The sequence below is a fragment of the Mus musculus genome, chromosome 7, assembly GCF_000001635.26.
Source record: "Mus musculus strain C57BL/6J chromosome 7, GRCm38.p6 C57BL/6J".
In the NCBI taxonomy this organism is placed as follows: domain Eukaryota; kingdom Metazoa; phylum Chordata; class Mammalia; order Rodentia; family Muridae; genus Mus; species Mus musculus.
In genome coordinates, this window is record NC_000073.6 from 57,303,073 (window position 1) to 57,329,554 (window position 26,482).

Here is a 26,482-nt window from a genome sequence, read left to right on the forward strand (position 1 = left end):
GAGAGGCTATTAGTGAAGCCTAGCTGGAGTGGAACACCCCAGTGTATTGGAGATGTCAGTATCATGGGATGATCACCAAGAACAGCAGCCATAGTGGAGTGGATCAACCTGAGCTTAGAGTGCTACAGAGGGCAGAACTGGAAAAGTGAGTCCAAAAGATCAATTGGAATCCCAGACACTGAAACAAGAAGCTGTAACATTGAAATTGCCTTGGAGACTCAAAGATGTTAAAGATGCCAGAGCCATGGAATACATGCTGAGGAAAGCTGCTAACAGGGAGTGGAATCAGCCCAGGAGAAAGCAGTTTGTTGCAGTCAACAAAGATGAAAAAGGAGTGGAGATCTGAAGACCGCTTTGACATCAGCCATGGAGATGCAGAGTTTGGAGTTTGCCCAGCTGGTTTCCTGCCTTGCTTTGGGGATTACAGTTAATTAAGTTGAATGAATCTCAGAAGAGACCTTGATCTTTGGACTTTTAACATTGTTGCGACTGCTATAGACTATGAGGACTTTGAAAGTTGGACTAAATGCATTTTGCATTATGCTATGTTTAAGTATGGCCCCCATAGACTCATGTTTTTGAACAAGTCTATGGGGACCAGGGAGTGGAATGTGATGGTTTATATATCCTTGGACCAGGGAGTGACACCATCTGAAGGTGTGGCCTTGTTGGAATAGGTGTGACCTGGTTGGAAAGGATGTGTCACTGTGGGTGTGGGTATAAGATCCTCACCCTAGTTGCCTGAAGTCAGTCTTCCACTAGCAGCCTTTGGATGAAGACATAGAACTCTCAGCTCCTCCTGTGCCATGCCTGCCTGGATACTGCCATGCTCCCATATTGATGATAATGGACTGAACCTCTGAATCTGTAAGCCAGCCCCAATTAAATGTTGTTTTTTTATAAGACTTGCCTTGGTTATGGTGTCTGTTCACAGCAGTAAAACCCTAACTAAGACAGGCAGAGGCAGAGGCAGAGGCAGAGGCAGAGGCAGAGGCAGAGGCAGAGGCAGAGGCAGAGGCAGAGGCAGAGGCAGAGGCAGAGGCAGAGGCAGAGGCAGAGGCAGAGGCAGAGGCAGATGTGTCTCTGTTTGTTTCAAGCCAATCTAGTCTACACAGCAGGCCAATGAAGGCTACTTAGTGAAACACGATCTATAAAAAGGTTTCCAAGGAAGACAAAATGAGCAGAGCTCCTAAGTCAATTTAAGAAACTTAGGACCCTTCAGTCCCCATTACTGGTGTTGCCAGGAATGTATAGTACAATAACTCTTTTAGCTTACTAATACTAAATGAGAACTCTCTTTCATTCTCTCTCCCTCTGTCCCTCCTGCCCTCTCTTCCTCTTTCCCTCTCTCCCTCCTTCCCTTCCTTGTTCCTCTTTCCCTCTTATTCTCTCCCTCTTTAAAAATAAAAATGAGAAAAAAAAACAGAATTCCATAATATAATTTAGTCTACGGAGACTGCAGAAGGCTTTCCCGGGAAACCACCATGCCTCCCTGAGAGCAGATGCTCAATACTGAACCTTTGTACTTAGAGGTAAAGCAGACTTGGGGCATGTGTCACTGTAAAGGGCCTCTCCTGTACTTCAATGTTTTCCTTTGTCTAGAAGTGGGAGTTACCGGGTTGTGTGATTTCTGATGCAAATGCTAGGAGCAGCTTCTGAGTACCAAAGGCACCTTAATGGTGCAGGCAGCCAGGCAAAGTGCTGGCTATCAGACCTGCCCTCTTCTATGTTTCTCATGCATTCTAGGAAAGCCTTGCAATGTTTCTGGAATAGGTAGCCCACATATGTCCTCAGCACAACAAAGAGTCTTTGCTTTGCCAAATGTTAGTCAAGCCTCTTAGCCTTCCCTAGGCAATTTGTGCATCTCTTGATAAAACAAAACAAAAAAACCTATCTTTTGCAAGAAGCCCTGATAAGTCAATGTAAGAAGAACTATCCATTCTTGGTGCAAGACTTCACTTAGTAATCTGATAATGCATGTCGTTCCTTCCCCGGCATTGCACGGTGATTATCTTGGTCAGCTTCTGTAATGCTTCTGATAGGCTGGCTCCGCCTAAATATCCCAAACTCAGCTTTTTTTCCTCTCAGTAATTTTCCAACCAGCCATCCGGTTTCCCCAGTTTCTCATGTAACATGAAGGGCAGCAGAAAACAGAAACATTAAGGAGATGAACAAAACATTACCCCAGGACTTAAAGGGAGAGTAGTTAAGCAGGAACACCAGATGCCTAAGATTGCAGGCAACAAGTCACATAGCACAACGCCTTTTCCATCTTTATCCAGGACTTAGGTGCTATCTCAATGATGTCTGCAGCTGCTGTGTGATAAAGCAATATGAGCCTTGAGTGTGAACATTTTATCCTTTTCACAGGTGAAAGACACTTTCTTACTATAGGGCTTAGCAACTTCTAAATATGTTTAGCTTTGTTTATTAAGCAGAGATCTTGTTCCTTTTTGCTTATGGAAAGCACTCCCTGGCTTCCTTACAGATCTGGATTGCTGGCAGCATGGTTTTTATGCTTTCAGAAAATGAGTAAAATAAAAGTGACCTGAACACATACGCTGCCATACTTTGACAGCATATCTAGATGGCTACTGAATGATCAACAGGCAAGGTAGTATGTACAATGTGAATAGGCTGACAATTCCCTGCATGACACACACCCTGAGTAGCACAAAGTAGGATGGCATGAGAGTTCATCACACTACTCCTAACAGTCTACAATTGCAAACTCAGTAATTATTTGCACACTTCATATGTTTGGATCATGCTTGTTGAAAATGAGAAAAGCACCAGAAAGCAAAACCTCTAGCCAGGAAATCAGCTTGTTAATAAGCTGGAATTAGGATGGGGGGAATAGAAGATACCTTTTCCTCATCCCTTTGTCCTTGTCTCTCAGAGCAAGTGGAAGGATAATGGCAGCAGAGAGCTGTGAAGCATAGAGAGTAGGGAAAGATGAACACAGCAGCTCCCATGAACACCAATCGGGTAGTTCTAACTTCCCATTATTCTCTAGGCCTTAGAGAAACATTCCAGCCAGGCTGGCCCCATCCTCAGTCTCTTCCTCCTCTGTCTTCATATTTCACATGCAGAACACTCACAATTCCACTCTTTCTTTGGAATGGTTGTATTATCACGTACCTAAGTTTGTCCATTCCACACGTCAGTCCCACGATGTGCTTACTTGTTCTCTGCCTATGCTCTCTGCTCTTTGCTCTCTGTCCTTTTGCACTTTAAGCACGACTTCTACGTTCCTGAGTGACCACACTATAATGCCCATGCTGCTGCTCAGGCACTTAATGAGAAGAGATTTTAGAGAATGTTTAGTGGTTGTTCAAAAGGCAAGGTTGTCCAGTTTCTCCTGCTCTGTGGGGTCATTCTGTTAGCCCTTGGCAAGATCCAGTGAAGCCAGGAGTATTTAGACATGGCCATAGCTTACCACTGGGCACCTACATAGCCATGGCTTACCACCAGGAACCTACAATCAACAAGGAAGGCCACTGGCATCCTTTGATTTTAAAGTCTACTGCCACAAAAAGAGTATCGTATCAGAGCTCGAGGAGAAAGCATTGGCACGGAATGCAATGGCTGAGCCTTAGTAAACCTAAGGCAAAATGTTATGTACCATATAACATTCTTGGTGGCTTCTGGGTACTTCAAAAGGCTCCTGATTTGAAATGGTATTTGTGGTCCTTTCAATTAAGGGCAATAATTGCTGGCCATAGCACTGTAGCTTCAAGGAGAACCACATTTAACCATATGCTTTGAAGCGTGGCAACATTTCTAGAGTCTTAAATGATTCTATTAGTTCAAATTGACTGAATCAAAAATGACAGAAACACTGATGCATGCATTCCATCTTGCTTTCTTCCATAGTGTATGTGTTTCCGAATCTTATCTTCCCAGTTGTGCAGCACACACACATACACGTAGACAGGTACAGGCACATACATGCATATGTACACACCCATATAGATATATTCACATTCACACATATACTAAGACACAGATGCACACATACACTGAGACACAGATGCACACATACACTGAGACACAGGTACATTCATATACTGAGACACACAGATACACACATATTCACACCTATAAATACACACATATACATACACACTCACATACAAACACATTCATACCCATGCTTGGTTGGTTACTTATACAGACAGACACATAGATAGCACACACCATATACACCAACACACCAGACTAGTTAAGAATGTTTCACCTGGATCTATAGCCAGCTCTATCTCCAGGCTTCTCAAAGTCAAGTTAAAAGACTGAAGCCATGAAATTCCACCAACCAAGGCAGATATTTAGTACTCTGGATCTGCACTGTTGGATGCCAGCAAATGTTAGTGAAAAGATGACTTCAGCTCTGACCTCTGAAGTTTAAATGGCACATCACCCCACATCAATTCCACCAGCTGCTTCTCCTTCCTTCCTGTATTTGTTCATACCTCCCACTCATCCAGTGGAAGCGAGTGTTGAGTCACTTATCTGTGCTAGACTAGGGGGTGAAGAAATGCAAATGCATGTCCCAGGGGATTTTAAAACTGCTTATCAGCCATGGGGTTGTCTTGGTCATCCTGGCAAGTGTTATATTTTACAGTGCTTATGTTGATATGGGTTCCTGAGGTCTGGGGTATATAGCTGTCCTCTAAAGCCCTTCCTGGGGTCCACAGCCATTGACTATCTCTGTAAGGCCCTTAGCTTCAGATCAGGCTGTGCATCTCAGCTTTTTTATGCAATGTCAGAACAGTTGAACAGGTCTCAGTCCCTGAATGGGACTGCTAGAAATAATCACTTACACCAAGTCTTTAAAGGCCGATGCGATATGCCAACCCATTTCCAAATCCTATGTATGGACATCTTTATACTACTTTCAAATATATGCTTACACATGGAAGTGTCCAAAATCTGAACTATCAATGTGTAGGCTTGGGAATCCACTGCATAATCCTCCAGCCTTGTTATTTCCATTCACCATTATCTTCCTCTTACCCGACTCAGCATCTGACACACAAGAGTGCTCTGTCACATTCAGTGGATGAATGAATGCTCATAGGATGTGAGTCACCCTTGACTTTGTTCATTCTTTAATGCCTATACGCATTCAATCATACCTCTGAAGTTTCATTCCCTATAGCTACATCTTTCTCTGTAGCCCACTGCCATTGTTCAGATTAAGGACTCATGCATCTCACTCTGAAACTTCATAATCTTTAGTGCATCTCCTTAACTCAGCCTGTTAATATTCTGTTAAAACAGAAGATAATCCCTGTTATCCTCTGTACCAATGCTACCACTGCCTTCATACGATGCTTCATTGTGGATGGGTTTCTGTTCAGGACCCCTGTCCTTGCACGAATCGATCCCATACGTGTACATCTGGTCATGGCAAATGCATGTAGTTGCTTGCCTCCACACATGCAAGTCTGAACAAGCTTAGGGGACCTTCGTGGGGAACATGGGAGATACTGGAGTGGCCTTAGTAAGGAGAATCCTCACAATTCTCCCCATCAGAAAAATGGTTTACAGTAACATATTTCTGTCAGAGAAATATCACTGAGCTTGTGTTTGAAAGACAGAAAGAGTGCAATGTCCCCAGAAGTAGAAACGTTAAAGAGAAAAAGAAAAATTGAGAGATGGAGCTAATCACAAGTGTGCAGGAGACTGCGCAGAATGCCTGCTAGGAAGGCCAGCTGTCTCATTACTGCAGGCATCTCAACTTCTCTTACTCTTGAAGTTCATTCTCTTTCACTTTGACAAGTCTGGCTGCCTACCTTACCTGGGATGATAATGATACTTTACACAATAGAAAGTTCTGAGACAATAAGAAAGTAGAGAATAGATGCAGGAGAACTTTGAAGTTGTGGTGATTTGCATTTGAGACTTGCCTTTTAGCAGAGCCATGCTGACTTCTTATGGGGTAGAAATGCAGCCAGATGTGTAGTCCTATCATTCTCAGACATATGAGCTTTGGAACATGGCTTAAGATGGCTAAACCTCAGTTCCATTAACCACAAGCTCAGTGACAAGCACAAGAATTGTACACCAGGATTAAATTCTTGTATCCTAGATGTCACCCAAAAGCCATGCACTGGAGGCTTTGTTCTAGCCACTTGTACAATCAGATGATGAAACCTTTAATGGTGAAGCCTAATGAGAGGAAATAGGGTCACTTAGAGCCAGGCCTCCTCCACTCTCTCTTCCTCACAGGTACAGGACATTCATGGACAATAGGTTCCTGGCATAAAGAGTAAGAGCTAAAATGAACTTCATTTTCTTTAAGTTGATGTATCATAAACATTATTCCCAGCAGTAGACAAGTACCAGCTAATGGCCTTGTAACAAGGGATACCTGAAATTAACCCAATGAAGTTGTGGCCTGAAACCCTTGCAAAGTCGATGGAATCATGCATGAGAGTAGGGGTGAACTCATTGTTCCGTTCATTCACCCGTTCCTTTCATAAGCATGTATCAGCTCTCTGGTCCAGATTCTAGGAGACAGCTATGAGAAAGACATGTTAAATATTGGGATAGAGGTGTGCTAGCTATACCCTCACCAATTACAAGACTGAATTAGGATGGCTACAAGAATTAGGCCAGCATGGTGTGTATAGAAGTTTAAGGTCAGCCTTAAATGAAAACATGTGAAAGAATAGCTAATAAGGCCAAACAAATATAAAGGCATATATTTTTGGTCGGTAGCTCATAGGTGAACAAGTACAGAATTATTGGCTCTTGAGTAGGATATAAGAATAATTATTTCAGACCACCAGTCTCAATTAATCTGGACCCCCAAGATCTCTCAAACATTGGACCACCAAACAGGCAGCATACACCAGCTGATATGAGGCCCCCAACACACATACAATAGAGGACTTCTGGGTCTGTGTTCATTCAGAGATGATACACCTAACCCTCAAGAGACTGGAGGCACCAGGGAGTTTAGAGGTCAGGTTGCATGGGGGGAGGGGACATCCACGTGGAGACAGGGGGGTGGGGAAGAGGTATGGGATGTAGAGCAGTAGGAGGGTAGACTGGGGGGGGGGGAGAAGTATAAAATATGTAGTGTAAAATAAATACTAATTTAAGAAAATGGCAATAGGAGAGTTTCCTCTAGAATCTGTGACCATTCCAGCCACAGGTTATGACTTCCTTTCTATGGGTGAGCCTTAAGTCCAATTAGACAGCTGTTGGTTGCCACCAAGATAAAGATGTCACCACTGCACTGCTGGATATATCTTCCCAGGCCAGTCATTACTCTGGTTCTCAACTTTATAGCTTGTTGGGACAACCCACTGTTTTTCATCTTAGCAATTTGCATAGAGGATTCCAGAACAGCTCCAGCTCAGTATCTCCAAATCGGGTGTCAAAACTGTATGGTGTCTTTGGCAACAGGACCTTACCTTCAAGTTCTTCAAGTCAACCAAAGAAAATGACAATTCCCCTGAACAAAAACTTTAAGGGAGGTTTCCATGCATAACACTAGAGTGTGGGTACTAAAGGGGGGCAGGGGAAAGAAGGAGAGAGGGAGGTTAGCCAGCTCCGGGCCAGAGTTCCTCCTATGCTCTGGGCAGGTGGACTTGGGAGGGCTGCCAGATGCTTTCCACTCTGCCCCGGGTGGGTATAATAATAAGCCACTGACCCCACTCGACAGGGGGTGGATAAGGGGCAGCCTCCAACCAGGGGCCCCTGAGTGACACCCTGTAAGCCCCAGAGTTATGGGAGAAAGGGCATAGGGAGAGAGGTTTCCACACAGGCCAGGCGAGAGTCTGTGAAGCGGGCCGTGATGAACAGAAACAGTCTATGACTTTAGAGCTTTATTATAGAAAGGAAGGGGGAAAAAGAGAAGGGAGAGGGAGAGGGAGAGGGAGAGGGAGAGGGAGAGGGAGAGGGAGAGGGAGAGGGAGAGGGAGAGGGAGAGGGAGAGGGAGAGGGAGAGGGAGAGGGAGAGGGAGAGGGAGGGAGAGAGAGAGAGAGAGAGAGAGAGAGAGAGAGAGAGAGAGAGAGAGAGAGAGGCTATGGCCAAGAGGAGAGAAGAAGGAAAGGAGAGAGTGAGAAGAAAGGCTAGAGAGTAAGAGGGAGAGAGAGGCAGAGAGTGAGAGAGAGGAGAGGAGAGGAGAGGAGAGGAGAGGAGAGGAGAGGAGAGGAGAGGAGAGGAGAGGAGAGGAAGAGAGAGTAAGAGAGCAAGAGAGCAAGAGAGCAAGAGAGTGAGGAGGGGCCAAACAGCCCCTCTTATGGTATGCTGTATCTTTACTGTTGCTAGGTAACATGGGGGAGGAGTTTAGCCTGAAGGTCAGAAGCTTGAGACATTGCCTAAATGAATACTAGCCATGCTTCTCCTGTGGGGGCTGAGGGGGGGAGGTAACTTCAACAGGAGCCAGAGTTCCAGGAGATATAATAGAACTCCTTCTGTCCCATGTAGGTGAATTATCACCACCAGGTCCCGAGGTTCAGACTTCAACTTGACTGGAAACCAGACTGTCAGTGTATAGCCCAATGCCCAACACTAGACAGGGAGGTTGTTAAATAGATCTTGCAGGAACATTATCACTTTGTGTGTCCCATTAATATATACGAGTGTGTGTGTGTGTGTGTGTGTTTGTGTATGTGTGTGTGTAATGTTTATTTTTAAAATAAGCTTATAAAATGGCACATTGTCTATGACATTAGTGTTATTTAGCTCTCCTTCCTCCCTATCCATAGTGTGCTACCTCTCCCTTGCCAAGAAAAGTATCCCCTCTGGGTATTCCCATGCCCCCATTAACAGCATCTGTGCTCTGATTGTCTCATCTCTATACTTCTCATCCCCAGTCACCCCAAGGTCCCTTTTGATTTTACTGGCTTCTCTGGTTACTTCAGGCAGTTATTTTTTCTATATTGGTACTAGGTATGATATTGCCCAGCTCTATCCATTTACTTGCAAATTTCATTTCATTTTTATTTATACCAAAATAAAAATCCACTGTGAATTTGTACCACATGTTCATATCTGTTCGTCAGTTGAAGAACATCTAGGTTGTTTCCATTTTCTAGTTATTGTGAAGAGAATACTGCTAGTACATGGAATCTTTTGGGCATATGCCATGGACAGAAACAGCTGGGTCATATGGTAGATCTATTTTTAGCTATCTGAGAATTCTCCACATTCATTTCCAGAGTGTTTACACAGTTTGTCTTCCCACCAACAGTGAATGAGAGTTCCTCTTGCCCCATACCCTCACCAGCATTTGTTGTCAGTTTTCTTTTTTGATTTTATCCATTCTGAGTTGGGTAAGATGAAATCTCAGAATAGCGTTAAGTGTCACTTCCATTATGGTTGAAGATGATGAACACTTTCTGAGAACTTATTATCTGTTTTTTATTTCTTCTTCTATTCAGGTCTATTTTTTAATTGGGTTATTTTTGTCTTATTTTTTGGAGTGTGTGTGTGTGTGTGTGTGTGTGTATGCATGTGTCCACTGTTCTTTGTATAATATGAATATTATTCTTCTATCATATGAATAGATATCATATAGATGAAGCACCATTTGTCAATTATTGATCTTAAATCATGAGTAAAATGTAGTGCTGATGCAAAAGTCCTTTCTGAGCATATATCTTGTAGGATATCACTGTGGTTTTTTGTTTTTTTTTGTTTTTGTTTTGTTTTTTAGGACTTTTAGAATTTCTAGCTTCACACTGAGGCGTACAGTTCACCTGTAGCTCATGTGTATGTGTGTGTGTGTGTGTGTGTGTCTGTGTGTGTGTGTGTGTGTGATACCTATGTCTACTTTAATTATTCTGTGTGTGAAATCCAGTTTTCCCATAACCATTTATTGAAGATGCTGGAGATGTTCACAGTGTGAAATCTTTGCCAAATACTAGATGGTTCTAATTATGTACATTAATTTGGGTCTTCTATCTTGATTCATCGATTGACCCATCTGTTTTTGTGCTAATACCATGCTGTTTTTATTACTATGACTCTACAATATAGCTTGAAATATAGCCTGGCAAGCCCTCCAATATTGTTATTTTTTTGCTTAGGGTTTCTTTGCCTCTTCAGTGCATTTTGTGGATCCATATGAATTTGAACAATATTTTTCTAACCTTCTATATAACCTTATGGGGTGTTGACTGGAACTGCACTGACTTTATGAATGCTTCTGGTAGAATGGTCATTTTCATAATATTAATTATACCAATACATTACCATGGGGGAGGGTAACATCTTCTAGTGTCTTCCTCAATTCCTTTCTTCAGGCATTTAAAGTTCCCAATATAATGGTATTTTATCTCTTTGGTAAGGTTAATTTCATATTTTATTTTGAGCCTTTCATAAATGAGAGTGATGCTATGACCTCATGTTTGCTATTGGCATATTGGCATACGCTGATTTCTGCAAACTGATTGTATATCCTGCCACTTTCTGAAAGTATTGATCATTTCTAGAAGTTTTCTGTGGAATTTTTGGGAATATTTATGCATAATTCCATGTCTTCTACAAATAAGAATGGTTTGGCTTCTTTTCTCATTTTTGTCCCTTTAATTTCATTCTCTTGCATTGTTTCTATAGCTGTCACTTCAAGAATTTTGTTGAAAGGGAGTAGGGGTAATAGACAATCCATGGGATTGCATTGATTTGCTTTTCCTCCATTTACGATAATGTTGGTTTAGGGTTTGTCATGTATAGTCTTTGTTGTGCTGACGTATGTCCTCTTCATCTCTATTCTCTCTAGAACATTCTTTAAATTTTTTTCTTATTGAACATTTTCCTTATTTTACATTTTCTCTAGAACTTTTACAATAAATTTATGTTGAATTCTGTCAAAGGTCTTTTCTGCATCTTTGAATAGACCATATCACTTTAACTCCATTTATATGATTATATATGATTTATTATATTTATTAAGCTACATAAGCAGAATCTTCCCAGTACAGCCAGGATAAAGCTAATTTGATCATAGTAGAGGGCTCTTTTGACATATGTATATATTCAACGTAAAAATAATATACTGAGAATTTTTGCATATATGTTCAACAAGAGTTGGTTTTGGTATTTGAATAACTTTACGTTCATAGTAGGAATTTGGAAGTGCCCCCTCTGTCTCTTCTAAAATTTTTGTCTGGCTTAAACTTATATTAGTCTTGAAGATACTGTCATAGACTCTGTAAGTTTATGTGTATATCAGCCCTGTTTTATCTGTAAGACACTGTACTTGGAGTTATCCATCTATTACTGTTCTTACATTCTTTACGCTTCTCCTTTCACATAGATCCCTGGGCCTTGAGGGGTGCAGGATTGATACAGATGACTCATTAGAACTCAGTAATCCAGAGTCTCTCACTCTGCACATTGTCCAGGCCTGTGTCTCTGCATTAATTGCCATCTCCTGAAAAAGAAGGATCTCTGATGATGCATTTGTCTACATCAATACAGGGATATACCATTATGAATCACTGTATGCTATGTTTGTTTATCAGAATAATAGTAGTAGGTTTCCCCTTATGTCTCATGACCTCTCTAGTTTCAGCCTCTCAGCCACTTTAGCAGTGTCAGATATGGGTCCAATCTCATGTAGTGGATCCTAAAGCCAATCACAAAATGGTTGATTATTACCGTAACATATTGCTCATGTATATCTTGCTAATAGATTGCTAGGTTCACAGCTGGGTGATATTGATGATTTATCCTCAAGTAGCATGCAAATAATCTTCCAGCATCATAAATGTTAATCAGTAGTGGAGAAGTTCCTACTTGGATACCAATTCTACATGTTCAGTGACATAAGAATATGGCACCTTCAGCTATAGGACCTTACTCTCATAACCAATATCCTTTGATTTTGATTGAGGAGTTGAGGACACCATTGTTTATTGATTTCCGACTCTCTCTTTTTGTGTTCTGGAAATTCTAGCTTTATTTGTTTTCTTTCTGTAGCCTCTTGAGTACGCTTCTTTCTCTCTTCAATCCAAATTGTTGCTTCTGGTATTCTCTGTAGGGCTGATTTATTGGACATAAATTCTTTTAGTATGTTTGTATCATGAAAATTTTTTCTTTTACTTTCATCTATGGCAGATGGTCTTGTTGGGTAGTCTGGGTTGGCATCTGTTGTCTTTAGAAAGCTCCAAGCCCTCTGGTTTTTAAAGCTTCCATGGGCAAGTCAGTTTTTGTTTTTTGTTTTGTTTGTTTTGTATTTTTCAATAGATTTTTAAAATTATATAACTTGTTAATTTTTCTTGCAGCTTTCAATGACTTTTCTTTATTCAGTATAGTTAGTGTTTAGATTATACTGTGCCACACAGATGATTTTCCTGCTAATTTAGCATTCTATATGCTTTTGTATCAGTATCAGTATTGCTATGTGTTTCCTTAATTTGGGGATGTCCTCTTCTATGATACCATTGAACACTATGTAGTTGAGATATGTAGGTGAGGAGCCTGAGCTCGGACTTACCCTTTCTTCCTTCTTTCCTTCCTTCCTTCCTTCCTTCCTTCCTTCCTTTCTTTCTTTCTTTCTTTCTTTCTTTCTTTTCTTTCTTTTTTCTCAGACATGGTCTCACCGTGTAGCTCTAGCTGACACTACATAAACCAAGCTGACCTCAAACTTGTAGACATCAGGCTGACTCTGCCTCCAGAATGCACCACTATACCTGGCTCAGACTCTTTTATTTCTTAAAAGAATATTGAAGTCACCTATGTGACTAGTTCTTGGCTAACTGATACAAAAAGAGATAGATGCTTCCCTAAAGCATATATTTCTAGAAAATATACACAATTAACTTTATTTACTTCCCTTTAAAGCCTAACTTTTCATAGCAGAAAACCAGAAACACTAGGTACCAGAAAACCCTTTCTTCTTCAATATCCCTGAGAGTAGCCCAAGAGACTCTCAAGTCAAGAAAGCAATGTCGTGAGTAACATTTTTGGGGGGTTAGCTCTTGCCCCAAATTACTTGTGTGAATATTTAAAATTAACCTTGTTCCATATGAACTTCAAGTCTCATTTTATGAGTCTCATTCTATATGAATCTTCAATTTGTCAGTGAAGCTGTGGTTTCTTCAGTATGTTTTAATGCTGTTTTTGAGAATCAGTTGGCTGTAGTCATTATGTTTAATACTGGGCTCAGTATTTTGTTCCATTTGTGTATAAATTTATGTCTAATGCCAACCTCATGGCCCTTTGGATATCATGGTTCTGCACTGTGTCTTAAAATTAGGTATTACAATGTTTCTGTCATGAATAAGGTATCACTTGTTCATTATGGTATTGGCTGTTTGGTTGCTATGCCCTCATAATAATTTTGACATTGTTTATTCTAGTTCTTTGAAGAATGAAGTATACTGGTAACAAGAATTTAGGAAGAAGTTACAAAGCAGATAAAGGAAGGTTGTCTCAATCAGTTCATGATGTAAACATGCATTGAATTACATGTGAAAACATGATGTAAACACATGTGAAAAATTAGCACATGTTAATACAAAGAAATTAACTTTACATTCTTGCCCAACATGCTTGAGAGCCTGAGTCTGAACTCTACTACCGCATGACCTGGGCATGGTGGTCATGCACACTTGTAATCCCAGCATGTTCGAGGTGGAGGCAGGAGGCTCAGAAGTTCAGTTATTTTTGGCTACAAGAGTCCAAGCCTGACCTAGGCTGCATTTGATAACTTATCAAATCAAGTTACATAGCTTTTATGTCATTCATTATAACAGACCAACAATACTCCTAAGGATAAAAGAAATCTCAGGTAAAATATCAAAGAGTCTAAAATAGTCAGAACACAGGCATACAGAAAGAAAATGTATTTCCTTTGAAATATTTCCTTAAGATTTGTATCAAGTTAGAGTAGTATATAAGGCACAGAGGTAGGGGAGAGAACAGCAGCTAGTATGAGGAAATCAGGAGGATTTTACACAGAGTTTGGGGCTACCATGAAGTCAAAAAGGTAGTAGCCTCAAGTTCCCAGAAAGCAAGTAACAAAACTGAGCCTAGAGTCTGTGAGTCCAACTACTTAGAAGGATGAGGTGAGGAAACTGCAAAATCTCTATCTACCTGGGCTGTGGAGTGACCTTCAGGCCAGCTTGGGTACCTTTCAGTGAGACCTTACCTCAAAATTAAAACATTAAAAGGCTGTGATTTGTAGCTCAGCTTGGTGTCCGTACATAAAGCCCTGTATTTTATCACAAGTGCTGAAAGACAAAGTAAACAATGACAGAAATAACCCCCAAAATAATAGTTTCCTCTCAGCACATTTGCTGACTTAACTGCTCAGCATAGGGATAATCGTGGAGTTGAGTATAAGAGAAAGGCCCTCAGGTGACACCTCTGAAGAACTGCACCTAAGAAAATGGAGATACCAGTGTCAAACTGAGCCTCAGCAAGACAACAGGCCATCTTACACTGTCACAGACATGCACAGAGGTGTGGGATACAGCTTAACACATTCTGATGCACAATAAACACTGCCTGGCGTGCTGTGAAGGAAACCAAACAATACAGCAGAATGAGAACAGAATTGGCCAGATATGACTGTTACTTTATCTGAGTTTAATGATCTACATGTGTAAGAAAATGGATTGCAACATGGAGACTTCCCAAATGAGCCACTGTTGGAATCAGACCACAACTTTACAACCCAAATTACTAAACTTTAGAAGTGAATAGATACATAGCTTCTATTGACTACTGGACCAGATGAGAAGACTTGGCAATTAAAAGGTGATTAAGAAAGCTTGGTACCAAGTATAATATAGAGCAGAAAGGGGGGGGATAAAGAGTACAGACAATAGGGACAAAGTGGGATATGGGAGCTTTCGTGTGTCTGGAATCACAGAACACAAGAAAGGAGGAAATGAGGAGGCAATGTGAGAGATAACAGTGAGAACACCTTCATTCATTTCTGGTTCTTGAGGTGTTCTACACTCCCGTGTAGGTTGTGCTCTTTGGATGTCAGAATTTGTTCGTTTTGTCTAACTGTGGTCATTGTACCACTGCTGAACTTCTCCCCTTCCTTTCCACTATCTTCTACCTAGACTTTGGCACTAACTTTCCTACCCTCTTAAGAAATAACATTTGAATACGTATGTAAGAGTGGGATCATGGGTATTTGTCTTTCTTGTCTGGTTTAACATGATATTCTCAGGTTTACCCATGCTTCTGTGGATGACTAGACTCTTATGATAATGCCCAAGGTTCATATGCACTATACTGTACTCATTAATGATTGACAGATTGACTCTGTATCTTGACTGTAACCAATATTTTTGTTCCACAAAGAAATAAATATCCATGGTCTTGAATATGTTACTTGCCCTTATTTCATCATCACACAGTGTTTACCAAAACCTAAAAATCACAATGTAGCTATATACATATATATTATGTGTATGTGTATATATTATTATAACAATAAAAACAACAACAAAATACAAAATAGAGTAACTTTTTTTTTCAAACATGAATGTAGGGTATCAAATTGCAAAAGCAAAAGTGCTATAAACCTTGGGTGGAAAAAAAAAAACACAAAAGCAAGCAGGCCCCATGCTGCTTTAGCCATCACTTCTTTTAGTTTTCCTTGAACCAGGATGCTTTTAGAAAAAAATCTAAAAAGCAAGAGATCATCTTTCAGGATGATCAGTCTCTGTAGAGTGAACAATGCTGCCTGATATCCCTCCTTAAAACTTCTGCTCTAAGAGAACAACAAAAATTGAGGTTGGTGGGCCTCAATTTTCTCCTATCACACTTAGGGCTGTGCAGCATTATGGGTTCCTACAGCAGATAATGGATGGTAGAGCATTGTCCATACCCAGGACAAGGTCTCAGAGAGCATAGCAGGAGTAGAGCCACTCCCTACCCAAATCAGACTTGGGCCTATTCAACCACATAGGGACAAAGGCCATGTCATGACAGGTGATGATAGGACCAGTTAGGCTTCTGTTTCCCCGACAGAGAACTGGGTTTTCAGAAATCATGTGACTGGCAGTCTGCGAATCTAACTGATAATCATGGAAAGCCCCTGAGCTTTGCTCTTTTTGAATTGGTGCATAATTAATATTTGCCAGTCTTCAATTGGGTCCAGATATGCAAATTAGTGCATTTTCTACTTTGTCCTTTTTCTTCCTCTCTCCACCAACTCAAGCTATATGAACTAGCCATTCAAGAATCATGCTGTCCTCCAACCCAGTGTCTTGGATCACTTATGCCCTCCATACTTTCTTCCACCTGAGACTCTGATCCACATCTCCTCCATACCCTGAGACCACTGGTGTGCAAAGGCTGAGGGGTGTAGAGGACCCACACAGCATGCTACCAGTTCTGAATACTTAAGTTATAAGTCACAAGGTTATATATCACAAGGTATATTCTACTGATGTCTAGCCTGTTGCTCTGTCTGCTCAGCCACCTGCTATTCCTTAAGTCTCAGTGATTGGGCTTCCATAGATGAGCTGGTGACAGAACATTTAAGGAAGAAAGAATCAGCGTAGAGCCACACAAAGCAGTCCTGCAGCATCTGGGAAAAGTAAAGGTACAGAGCTCTCATAAGACCAGCTCAGTGGTTTCCAGGGTTAGTGGACCAAGTAGATACTAAATAAAGATAAGTCAGCTATGCACTTTCAGGGTTCTCTCTACTTTGTGGCCAAATTTTCCGGAGATATAAACTAAATATTTTAATTTTTAGAAAGGAGAAGTAATCCTAACCCTGCAACATTCTGAGCCCTCATCATCTCAGTGCTTAGGCGACGTGGCATTTCTATGGCATACACAGCTGCATTTCACTCCATTGCCTTGTGGATGTCCTGAGGTGACCACCAAGCTGGCCACACTTAGAATCCTCCCCCACGAGATGCCAAGGCACTTCATATAACTCAACACAGATAAGAACAATGGGCAGCTCATCAGTACGACACCCTGGAGATGAAACTTTCTGAAAAGGCTCCATCAAGTAGAGATTCTCAAAAATGAACTGACATGTGCTTTCTTGATCCTGAAGAATCCGTGTCTACCAGGAGCTGCACACATCAAGCTACACTGCAGTGGCCAACACAGAGGATGCTATGACAACTATGCCTAGAGGAGTATTCTCTGGTTCTAAAGGGAGTAAGCATTAACAACAGCAGAACATCAATGCCAGTCTATGAAATGGACTGAACTCTGCTGTGTTTCACCGACTAGCCGGAAGTTCTGAAATTAAAACCCCAGTATTCAAAAAGTCAATAAAAATCCCATGAGATGCCAGTATTAACAGCCACTGTCTTTCTTAATTTGCTGATTGCTAAGGAGCTATTTGGAGGAAATTATATATTATCAAAATTTAACATTGTGGCTAAAGATAAATAGAAACCTTACATCCTGAAACCCCGAAGAATACACCTCCAAATGATGTTTTTTTTTTTTCTCATAATACCTTCTGTAATTGGGTTGCTTTAATTTCTGTCATCCACCTTTTACTGATGACTCAACCCTCATTACCCACTTACTGCCAATTATCTCCTCAATACTTTTCATTTTTAGCCAGGTCCACATTTCACTTTTGAGCATCTTATTTTCTCAAATTATGGTGTGGCTTCACAAGTATGTGAATTGAGTCTTTTGCAACTCTCACTCTCCAGCAGCAAAAGGACTTTTGAGACGCCTCTTTGAAATTGTCTTAAGAGGTCATGGAGGTCTCTCAAGAGGTCTGTCATGCTCCTACACACAAGATGAAGGGTGGGTCTAACTTCACTCTAGCACCAGATACATTTATGCCTTTGCCACCCATAGAGCAGGACTCTCTTTGCCTTGCCTTACCTGCACTGAGCATAATGCCAAACATACAGCAGCAAATATTTAATGATTGAGCAAACAGAAATAAAGAGAGACCCATTAACAGAGAATATAGCAATTTTATATAGATTATAGAATTATATAGAATATAGATTTGTGTGGAGGCCAAGGCCATCCACATTCTAGGCAAGCACTCTGCCATGTTGCAATATCCTCAGCCTTGTTTTTGTGTTTTGTTATTTTTTTTTTGTTCTTGTTTTGTTTTGGTTTGGTTTTGGTTTTGGTTGGTTCATTTTTTATTAAGACAGAATCTCACTACATAGTCGAGGCAGGTCTGAAATTCATAATCCTCTTGCCTCAGCCTTCTAGTGAGGGGATTACAGGTACTCATCAAGATTGACAGGTGTGTATATGTTTCCTAAAGATGTTCTAGCTCATTCCATGCTTCATGGTACTGAGTCAAGATAGGGCATCTTATCTATTCCTCAGAAAGTCAGGTCCAGGAATCCCTTAGAAAAATGTAGCCGTGATATTAAACATGTCACTATTCCAGAGTGACATGCATCTGTGGTTCAGCTTGTTTGTTGTTTTCTAAAGAGGAGTTTCAGTTTCTCAGGAAAAAAGGGTACTGCATACCCTTCAGTGTAGGAGTTATGAAATCTAAGAAGCATAGAAACATAGGCACCTTCTTCGGAAGGGCTCACAATGCCAATTTGAGAAGGATCACTCTTTTTAAACTTTTAAGTTCCATTTATTTATTTGTGTGTTTGTGCCCATATTGTGTGTATATGTGTATATATGTGTATCCGAGCATGCATGCTACCGTGCATGGAAGTCAGGAGATGACTTGTAGGAATCAGTTCATTCCTTCTACCTGTGAGTTCAAGGAATTGAACTCAAGTCTTTGGGTTTAGCAACAAATGTCTCTACCTGTTGAGCCATCTTGCCATCCCTTAGTAAGGTCATTCTTTACCATCTGATGGAAGTGCCAGAATTCAAGATTTAAATTCTAACATGGGGACTGAAGAAGGTAGAAAGGCATGCACAAAGCTAAGCCCTGGGTTTGATTCACAGCACGGCATAAACCAAGAATGGTGATACATGTCTATAATCCCAACATTCTGATCAGAAGTTCAAGGAAATCTTGGTTACATAGAAAATCCAGGGACAGACAGAGTCACATGATACCATATCTCAAAAAAATCATAAAAGGATGAAGCAAGAATTACCAAGATTTCTTATGATATGTATACCAATTCATAGAATACATGTTCAAGAAGGCTTTTACACTTTCACAGATGTAAGATATAGCTCAAAACTTTCCCATCTCTCCTCAGGCCTCAATCTTCCAGGTCCAGGGATATTTCTTATCCAACATTCACTCATCTCCTATTGAGTCACAAAAGGGACCTTGCAAGGCTGCCCCCATTGACAAATGACCGTGCTGACTTCATTGGAAAAGTTTGTTCCAACACTGCCAACCTACTAATCTGTCATGAAATGAGTTTGACCTTAGGTGAAGTCCTTGTCTTCTCTGAGTAATGTCACTTAGGCATATCTTCTGGAACATTTTATTTCCACACAAAAATGTCCAACCAGAATATAATTATGAGCAGAAAGTGTATCTTCAACCTCCAAGAGCTTGATAAACCTCTAGGCCCACCAATGTACCATCCTAACTAAAGTGATGTGTGATTGTGTCTACAGAGAAACTCTCAGTGTTAGAGATAAATCAAAGTGAGACACAAAGGTGCTAAGAAGTTGTGTGAATCAAGGACAACCAAACTAAATCCCGGAGTAGAAACCAAATACATTAAAAATGAGTGCTTTCTCAGCACAGTCGGCTGAGTAATTACTTCCCAGGTAAGGAAAGATTACATTTTTAATACACCAGCCATTTCCAGTCCATGTGTTGTGTGAAGCAAGTTTTTTGTATTCATTTCACCTCTCTGCTCATACTTATAGATGACATTGCTATTACTTTTCTTTTTGGAGGTTTTGTTTTTGATGCCACAGATTGCACATGGAACTTCAAGCATGCCCCCATTCTACCATAAACTAGACCTTTAAGGTTTTTTTCAAAGAGAATCATATATAACTTAATTTTACCATGACATGGATGCCTTCTATGAGAAACAGACACTTTCAATATCTGGCAACTAAAGAGATGTTCTTGTTACTGATTTGCTAGTATTAATCCAATGCACAGAACACTGCAAGCTGAAGACACATGCTAGCATACAGGAAAACCCCTGTCCTTTCTCTTATACATCTCCCAGATTTCTGAGGAACTAGGCACAGAGAAGCCCCACTCAGGACATTGTTAACAATATCAAATGACCTGCTATGGGACTTCTACATCATCTAATCAGGAGGCACACCACAGCTGGCAGACATGTCAGGTGGCTTGGTGTAATGCATTCTTGTACAGCATCGCGTGCTTAGCAGCTAAGCACTGTCCATGTGGAATGACTTCTCTCACTGGACTTACGTGCATCCCTAATATTAGTGAGGTTGCCTAAAGCCAATGAGTACACAACCCTAAATAATTCCCTTTGAATGGCATGTGCTATCTATGTATGTAAGAATGGGAACAGTTTTTGATCTTCAGAGCAATGACTCACTGCTGATGTCACACTGTCCCTTCTGATTCTTAAAGACTATTTTCAATACCACGGCACTTAACACTTGAGTCAGTCGTGGGCTTTAAATCTGCTTAATAAAACTGCAACAGAAATCCAGTGGAGACTGTAAGCATGAAGACGCACAGGAGCTACCAAGGTAAACACAGGTGTTTCTTACCATGTTTATGGATGACACAGGACCAATGCTGTTAACATAAATGTCCACATCGATCACAGTTGGTTTTACTGTGGGGGAAAAATACATATCTGTTAGTACTTTATGGTACAGTGAAACATGAAGAGCACAAACCAATCAGTGTCTAGAAGCCTCAGCCACTAACAACACAGGCCCATGCTGCTCAGGTGGGCAGATTTCTCTTGGGGACTTAATTTGCATTTAAAACTAAATTCATCTTGTCTTCTTAAAACTTCAAAGGATGAGAGATCCTGACTCGTATTTATTGAGCTTTTGGGAAACAAGACAGCTACCCCACTGCAAATTGCCAGTAACAGATGACTATAAAGATTTTCGATGTTACTTAAGTTGATTTTGATGGCAAAGAAATGAGATAAAATATGAGACACTGCACAAATAATTTAATGTCAAACTTGCTAGAAAGCTAAATCATGGGATGAGCAATATCAGTGGTAGATAAAAAGCCTACGGTTTCAAAGCAAAGTTCTAGTGGCTCCCAACTCCAAAGAAAAAAATGAAAACATGGCTTCTTGTCACCATTTTCATTTAAGGAGACATACACATGTCTAGAATAGAGTTACAATGTTATAGTCAAAAAAGTAAAAATCAGGTGAATAAAAATATGACCTTTTTCCAGGATGAAGGTGTACAGTTTCTGTGAGCAGCACACACACTGCAAGTTAAAGTTAAGGGTGCACAGCTCCTATGAGCAGCACACATTCAGGTTAAAGTTGATGCAGAGATCCTGTGTGCGTCACACAAGTATGAGCGTGCACAGCTCCTGTGACTAGCACACACTGCAGGTTAATTGGCTAATTTAGGTTCAAGAAGGCCAGTTCCTCTTCCCTTGCCTGGGATTGAACTGAACACCACCAATGAGGAGACAGGGAGAGTTTGCAGAGCTCAGGGTCCAAAGGCCTCTTCAGGAGGGAACCTCTTTATCACCATTCAGGGATCGACGAAGGAGAGAGCAGAGCCAATTTCAGAATATGTCTGCCCAGGAGGAATATAAACAAGATGCATGAACTTTTCTTGCATGAGGTTTCCATGGAAACAAGATTGTTTGCTTCTGTGTTCTTTCAATGCGCCTCCTTCAGTTTTGCTAAATAACTGTTCATTCACAAATGGACTCCACACTTTGCTTCTGGAACTGAGTGGTATCTGAGTTTCCAGGCTCATAAACTTAAGAAACCTATAGCCAGGATGGTAGTTTTCAGACTTTCCTGAGATGAAAACAATTGTCATGAATTTGAGCTAACTCTGTGAACATCTGTCAACACCACCAGGCTGTGTTAGTTCCAAAGAGCTGTTGGCATTTTGGATGAAAGCCTCAACACAATTCTACTGCTATACACACGACAAATTTCAGATAAGCGTGCTCTAAAGCGAAAACTAGGATTCTCTGATTATCAAAATGATAAATAGCACTTTCTTAGCCTTCACTGGATTCCTCAGTGTTCTGTTTTCACACACAACAGCCTCAGATTATGCTGTGCAGACTGTGTGACATTAGCCCAGACATTTTGCAAATGGCTTTTTGGGTTGTTTCAGAGTATTTATTAGAGTCTGGATTTCCAGAGTTTGTTAATCTCATTAAATTAAAAGGGCTTTTAGACACAAAGCCCGAATGGTTTAAAGTGGAAACTATTACATGTATTGAATGCAATCGCATAGCAAAAGTTTTAAGGAGGCATTTAGAATATAGGCACATGCATATACACATTCGCTCATAAATGCTGGGGGAACCACTGCTTTTAGTAGCTGTTGCTGAGCAAAGTCATGATAATGTCAGTGGCATTTTTTTTTTTTAGAATGCCATCTGACAGCTGTGCCCAGGAAGCATACAGGCCACACTTGATAATTCAGACACTACAGATACAGTTCTGACAAAAGGCTTTCAACACAGTCATCAGACATCTAAATAGGGAAAATAGCAGTGTTTTGGCAAGCAATGCTAGGAAAACTAGATATCCAAGAACAAAGGAATAGATTTGGACCCTAATACCTCACTTCACATCCAAAAATAAACTCAAAGTAGTTTAAATAAGTCACTGTACCTAAAACTATAGGAATAATAGCAGTCAAGCTGGGGGTGGGTACTGTGATATTTAGTTTTGTGATGGTGTCTTGCATTCAATATCAAAATCCCAGACAACAACAAAAAATAAATACATATTATTACACCAAATCTAAACCCATGTACAAAAGGCAGAGCAGAATGAAATAGCCACTTTATCATGTGAAAAGCACTTGCAAGTTGTGTATTGTGATGTTGACAAAGAGAATAGTCCCTGCCACCTAGAGGATACTCAAATAGAATTAAACACCATTAATGATAAGGAAAATGACCCCCAGGCACTGAGGATGAGAAGATCGTAGGTCTCAAAATATTAAACAGAATTGCCGCAAGGCATAGCAATCCAACATCTGGGTATTTTACAAACAGATATTCAAAGAAGGACTCAGTAGATACTTGTATATCTACACTTGCACTAAGGCCATTCACAATAACTGAAAAAGCAGAAACAACTTATGGCCACAAAAGAACAATGGATAACCAAAGTGGGGAATATTATGGAATTTTATTCAATCTTCAAAAGGAATGAAATGTTGACACATGGTATACCATGGATGAATGATGATAGCAGTATGCTGAATAAATGATCCTATTATAAGACAAATACTACATAATTCCAGTTATATGAAATACTTCCACCTTGTCAAATTCATGGAGATGTCAGTGGAATGGTGGTTGCCAGGGGTGGTAGAGTGCAGAATGATGAATTAAGCTTTAATATGTATAGAGTTTCAGTTCTGGAAGATAAGGAGTTCAGAAGGTGGATAGTCATGACACAACCCAATGCCACTAACTTATACTTCAACAAAGGTCGTTAAGGTGGCAAGTTATATGACATATGCCATAAATTATACATAAATAAACACACAGAGATAGTAAGAGATAACCATAATAAGGATCTGGAAACCAAGACCTACACACTTGAAAGAAGGATGAGATCTTTCACAGAAGTAGGAAAGAATAGCATCGGGAGGGACTAGTGTTCTCGGTGGAAGGGAAGAGATTCTATTGTAAACAGTATAAAAGGGGCACTAGAAGTGGGCACCATTTACTGGTTGAAAAATATATTCGCTTGTAATTCTTTATTTGAGCTCTTTAATACACTTTCTGAGTATTAATTTTGTAAAACCTCAGGGTTATTATACCAAAAGGACTGTGGGCTGAGGAATACTGAGTCTTAAGAAACGTTAGGTACAGTCCTCCCTTCAGAGTTTGCTGTGATCCTAAGGGGACAGTGTAGCCTAGGTTTGCCCTTCAGCTCAGTCACAAACCCATATCAGGTGCATATATTTTGGGTTTTTTGTTTGTTTGTTTGCTTTTCCTCCACTGCACCATTCTATCTCTCACCCCACTTTAGGCAACCAATGAGAACAAAGTTACTATTTGAGCTGTCAATACTGAGACAAAACCTGCTGCCCAATAGAGAGGCACATGTCAGGCCTTTCTACAGGCAGCACAGGCTCCGAATGGGTGATCTGACAATGAACAGAGAACGAGTAGCTGAATCCTTAGTCTCTAGATTCTGAACATATTAATACTCTGCCCTGGTTACTGCCATCACCACAGGAATCCTGTAATGGTAAAAACTGAAAAGAAAAATCTTAAGGACAGTTCATGGCCTCAGTGCCTCTCATACTTGATATTAAAATCTATTCTGTAGTATGAGCTTTTTATTAAGCAAGTTTTTGTGAGGAGTAAAAAAGGCATTTTTCCCAACAAGTTATGTCATGGGCTCTGTTCAGATATCACATGCATACTTCCTAGGAAATGTCTAAAATGCCAATGAGAGCAATGAGAGAGAGAGAGAGAGAGAGAGAGAGAGAGAGAGAGAGAGAGAGAGAGAGAGAGAGAGAGAGAAAGGGGGAATTCTCTTTAATCCACCACCAGCTCCCTATTTCTCAAGTTAACACCATAACAATTCCTTGAGAACTCTTGGTTCCAGGACTCTCACAGATATAAAATCCTTGAATGCTCAAGTCCCTTACATGAAATTGTAAGATACTTCCATGTAACCTATATAAAACATGTTCAAACACCTCTAGATAACATGGGGAATGCTATGCAAACATCATGCAAATAATTGTTTATTCTGCACAAGTACTTTAGAAATAAGTTTTCCATTCCTCTGTTGAGGGGCATCTGGGTTCTTTCCAGCTTCTGGCTATTATAAATAAGGCTGCTATGAACATAGTGGAGCATGTGTCTTTCTTACCAGTTGGAACATCTTCAGGATATATGCCCAGGAGAGGTATTGCGGGATCCTAAAAATGTGGTACATTTACACAATGGAGTACTACTCAGCTATTAAAAAGAATGAATTTATGAAATTCCTAGGCAAATGGTTGGACCTGGAGGACATCATCCTGAGTGAGGTAACCCAATCACAAAAGAACTCAAATGATATGTTCTCACTGATAAGTGGATATTAGCCCAAAAACTTAGAAGACCCAAGATATAAGATACAAGTTGCAAAACATGAAACTCAAGAAGAACGAAGACCAAAGTGTGGACACTTTGCCCCTTCTTAGAATTGGGAACAAAACACCCATGGAAGGAGTTACAGAGACAAAGTTTGGAGCTGAGGCAAAAGGATGGACCATCTAAAGACTGCCATATCCAGGGATCCATCCCATAATCAGCCTCCAAACACTGACACCATTGCATACACTAGCAAGATTTTGTTGAAAGGACCCTGATATAGCTGTCTCTTGTGAGACTATGCTGGGGCCTAGAAAACACAGAAGTGGATGCTCACAGTCAACTATTGGATGGATCACAGGGCCCCCAATAGAGGAGCTAGAGAAAGTACCCAAGGAGCTAAAGGGAACTGCAACTCTATAGGTGGAACAACAGTACCCCGGAGCTCTTGTCTCTAGCTGCATTTGTACCAAAAGATGGCCTAGTCGGCCACTACTGGAAAAAGAGGCCCATTGGTCATGCAAACTTTATATGCCCCAGTACAGGGGAACACCAGGGCCAAAAAGTGGGAGTGGGTGGGTAGGGGAGTGGGGGGGGAGGGTATGGGGAACTTTTGGGATAGCATTGGAAATGTAAATGAGGAAAATACCTAAAAAAAAAATAAGTTTTCCTCTGTAGTCCAGATCAATCCACAGATGGCTAGATCTACAGTTGTAACCAGTGGGGACAGAAGGTAGATGGCATTTAAATATTAATAAATGTCTTTAATTTTCCTACATTTAGCTCTTCCTTTTTCAGCCTGGGGCCTAATAGGAGCCATCAATCTTATTTATTAAGTCAAGAAATACCACTATAAAACAAGAGCATCTGTGGTCTTCCCTCATGAAAAAGATTACAAGCTGACTGGAGAGCATTGCTTGGCTTTTTCCAAGGAAAAGCATAATGGTTCAAGATGGTTTCTAAAATCTTCAAAAGTCCACACATTTAGGGATTAGGAACACATCATGATGACAGGTGCATCAGGCCCTGGAGTCAATCTCAACAGTTCAAAACAAACAAACAAACAAACAAACCCCATACCTGCAGCAGTAACAACAACAAAAACAACCAAATTGTTGCAAACCATAGATACATACCATAGCATGGTTTGCTGTCAGGCAGTGTATGCTGGAGGCAGTGCAAGCTCAGAATTCCAACAAACAGCATGGCTCATATGGACCCATCTGAAGCTCTTCTTACAGAGGTGGAGGAAGCGCATGAATCTACCCAGAAGGCATGAGGCTACAGATTTGAACAGAACCCCTACCATGTCTAAGTGACAAGTCTAAACACACAAGAAGCTCAGATATCTTACTTTCATTGACCTGAGCCTTTTGATAAGTGCCTTTCTAGGA

General features: G+C 40.6%; 1 protein-coding gene across 2 annotated transcripts in view; it reads right to left on the bottom strand.

Annotated features, from left to right (window-relative positions):
* Gabrg3 (gamma-aminobutyric acid (GABA) A receptor, subunit gamma 3) overlaps nt 1-26,482 on the bottom strand; it is a 670,753-nt gene that overhangs the window by 586,610 nt on the left and 57,661 nt on the right. For both annotated transcript variants that reach the window (NM_008074.3, XM_017321978.2), the window contains exon 3: nt 20,576-20,643. In NM_008074.3, the coding sequence (NP_032100.2) occupies nt 20,576-20,643 (68 nt within the window). The remainder of the gene's footprint in view (nt 1-20,575; nt 20,644-26,482) is intronic.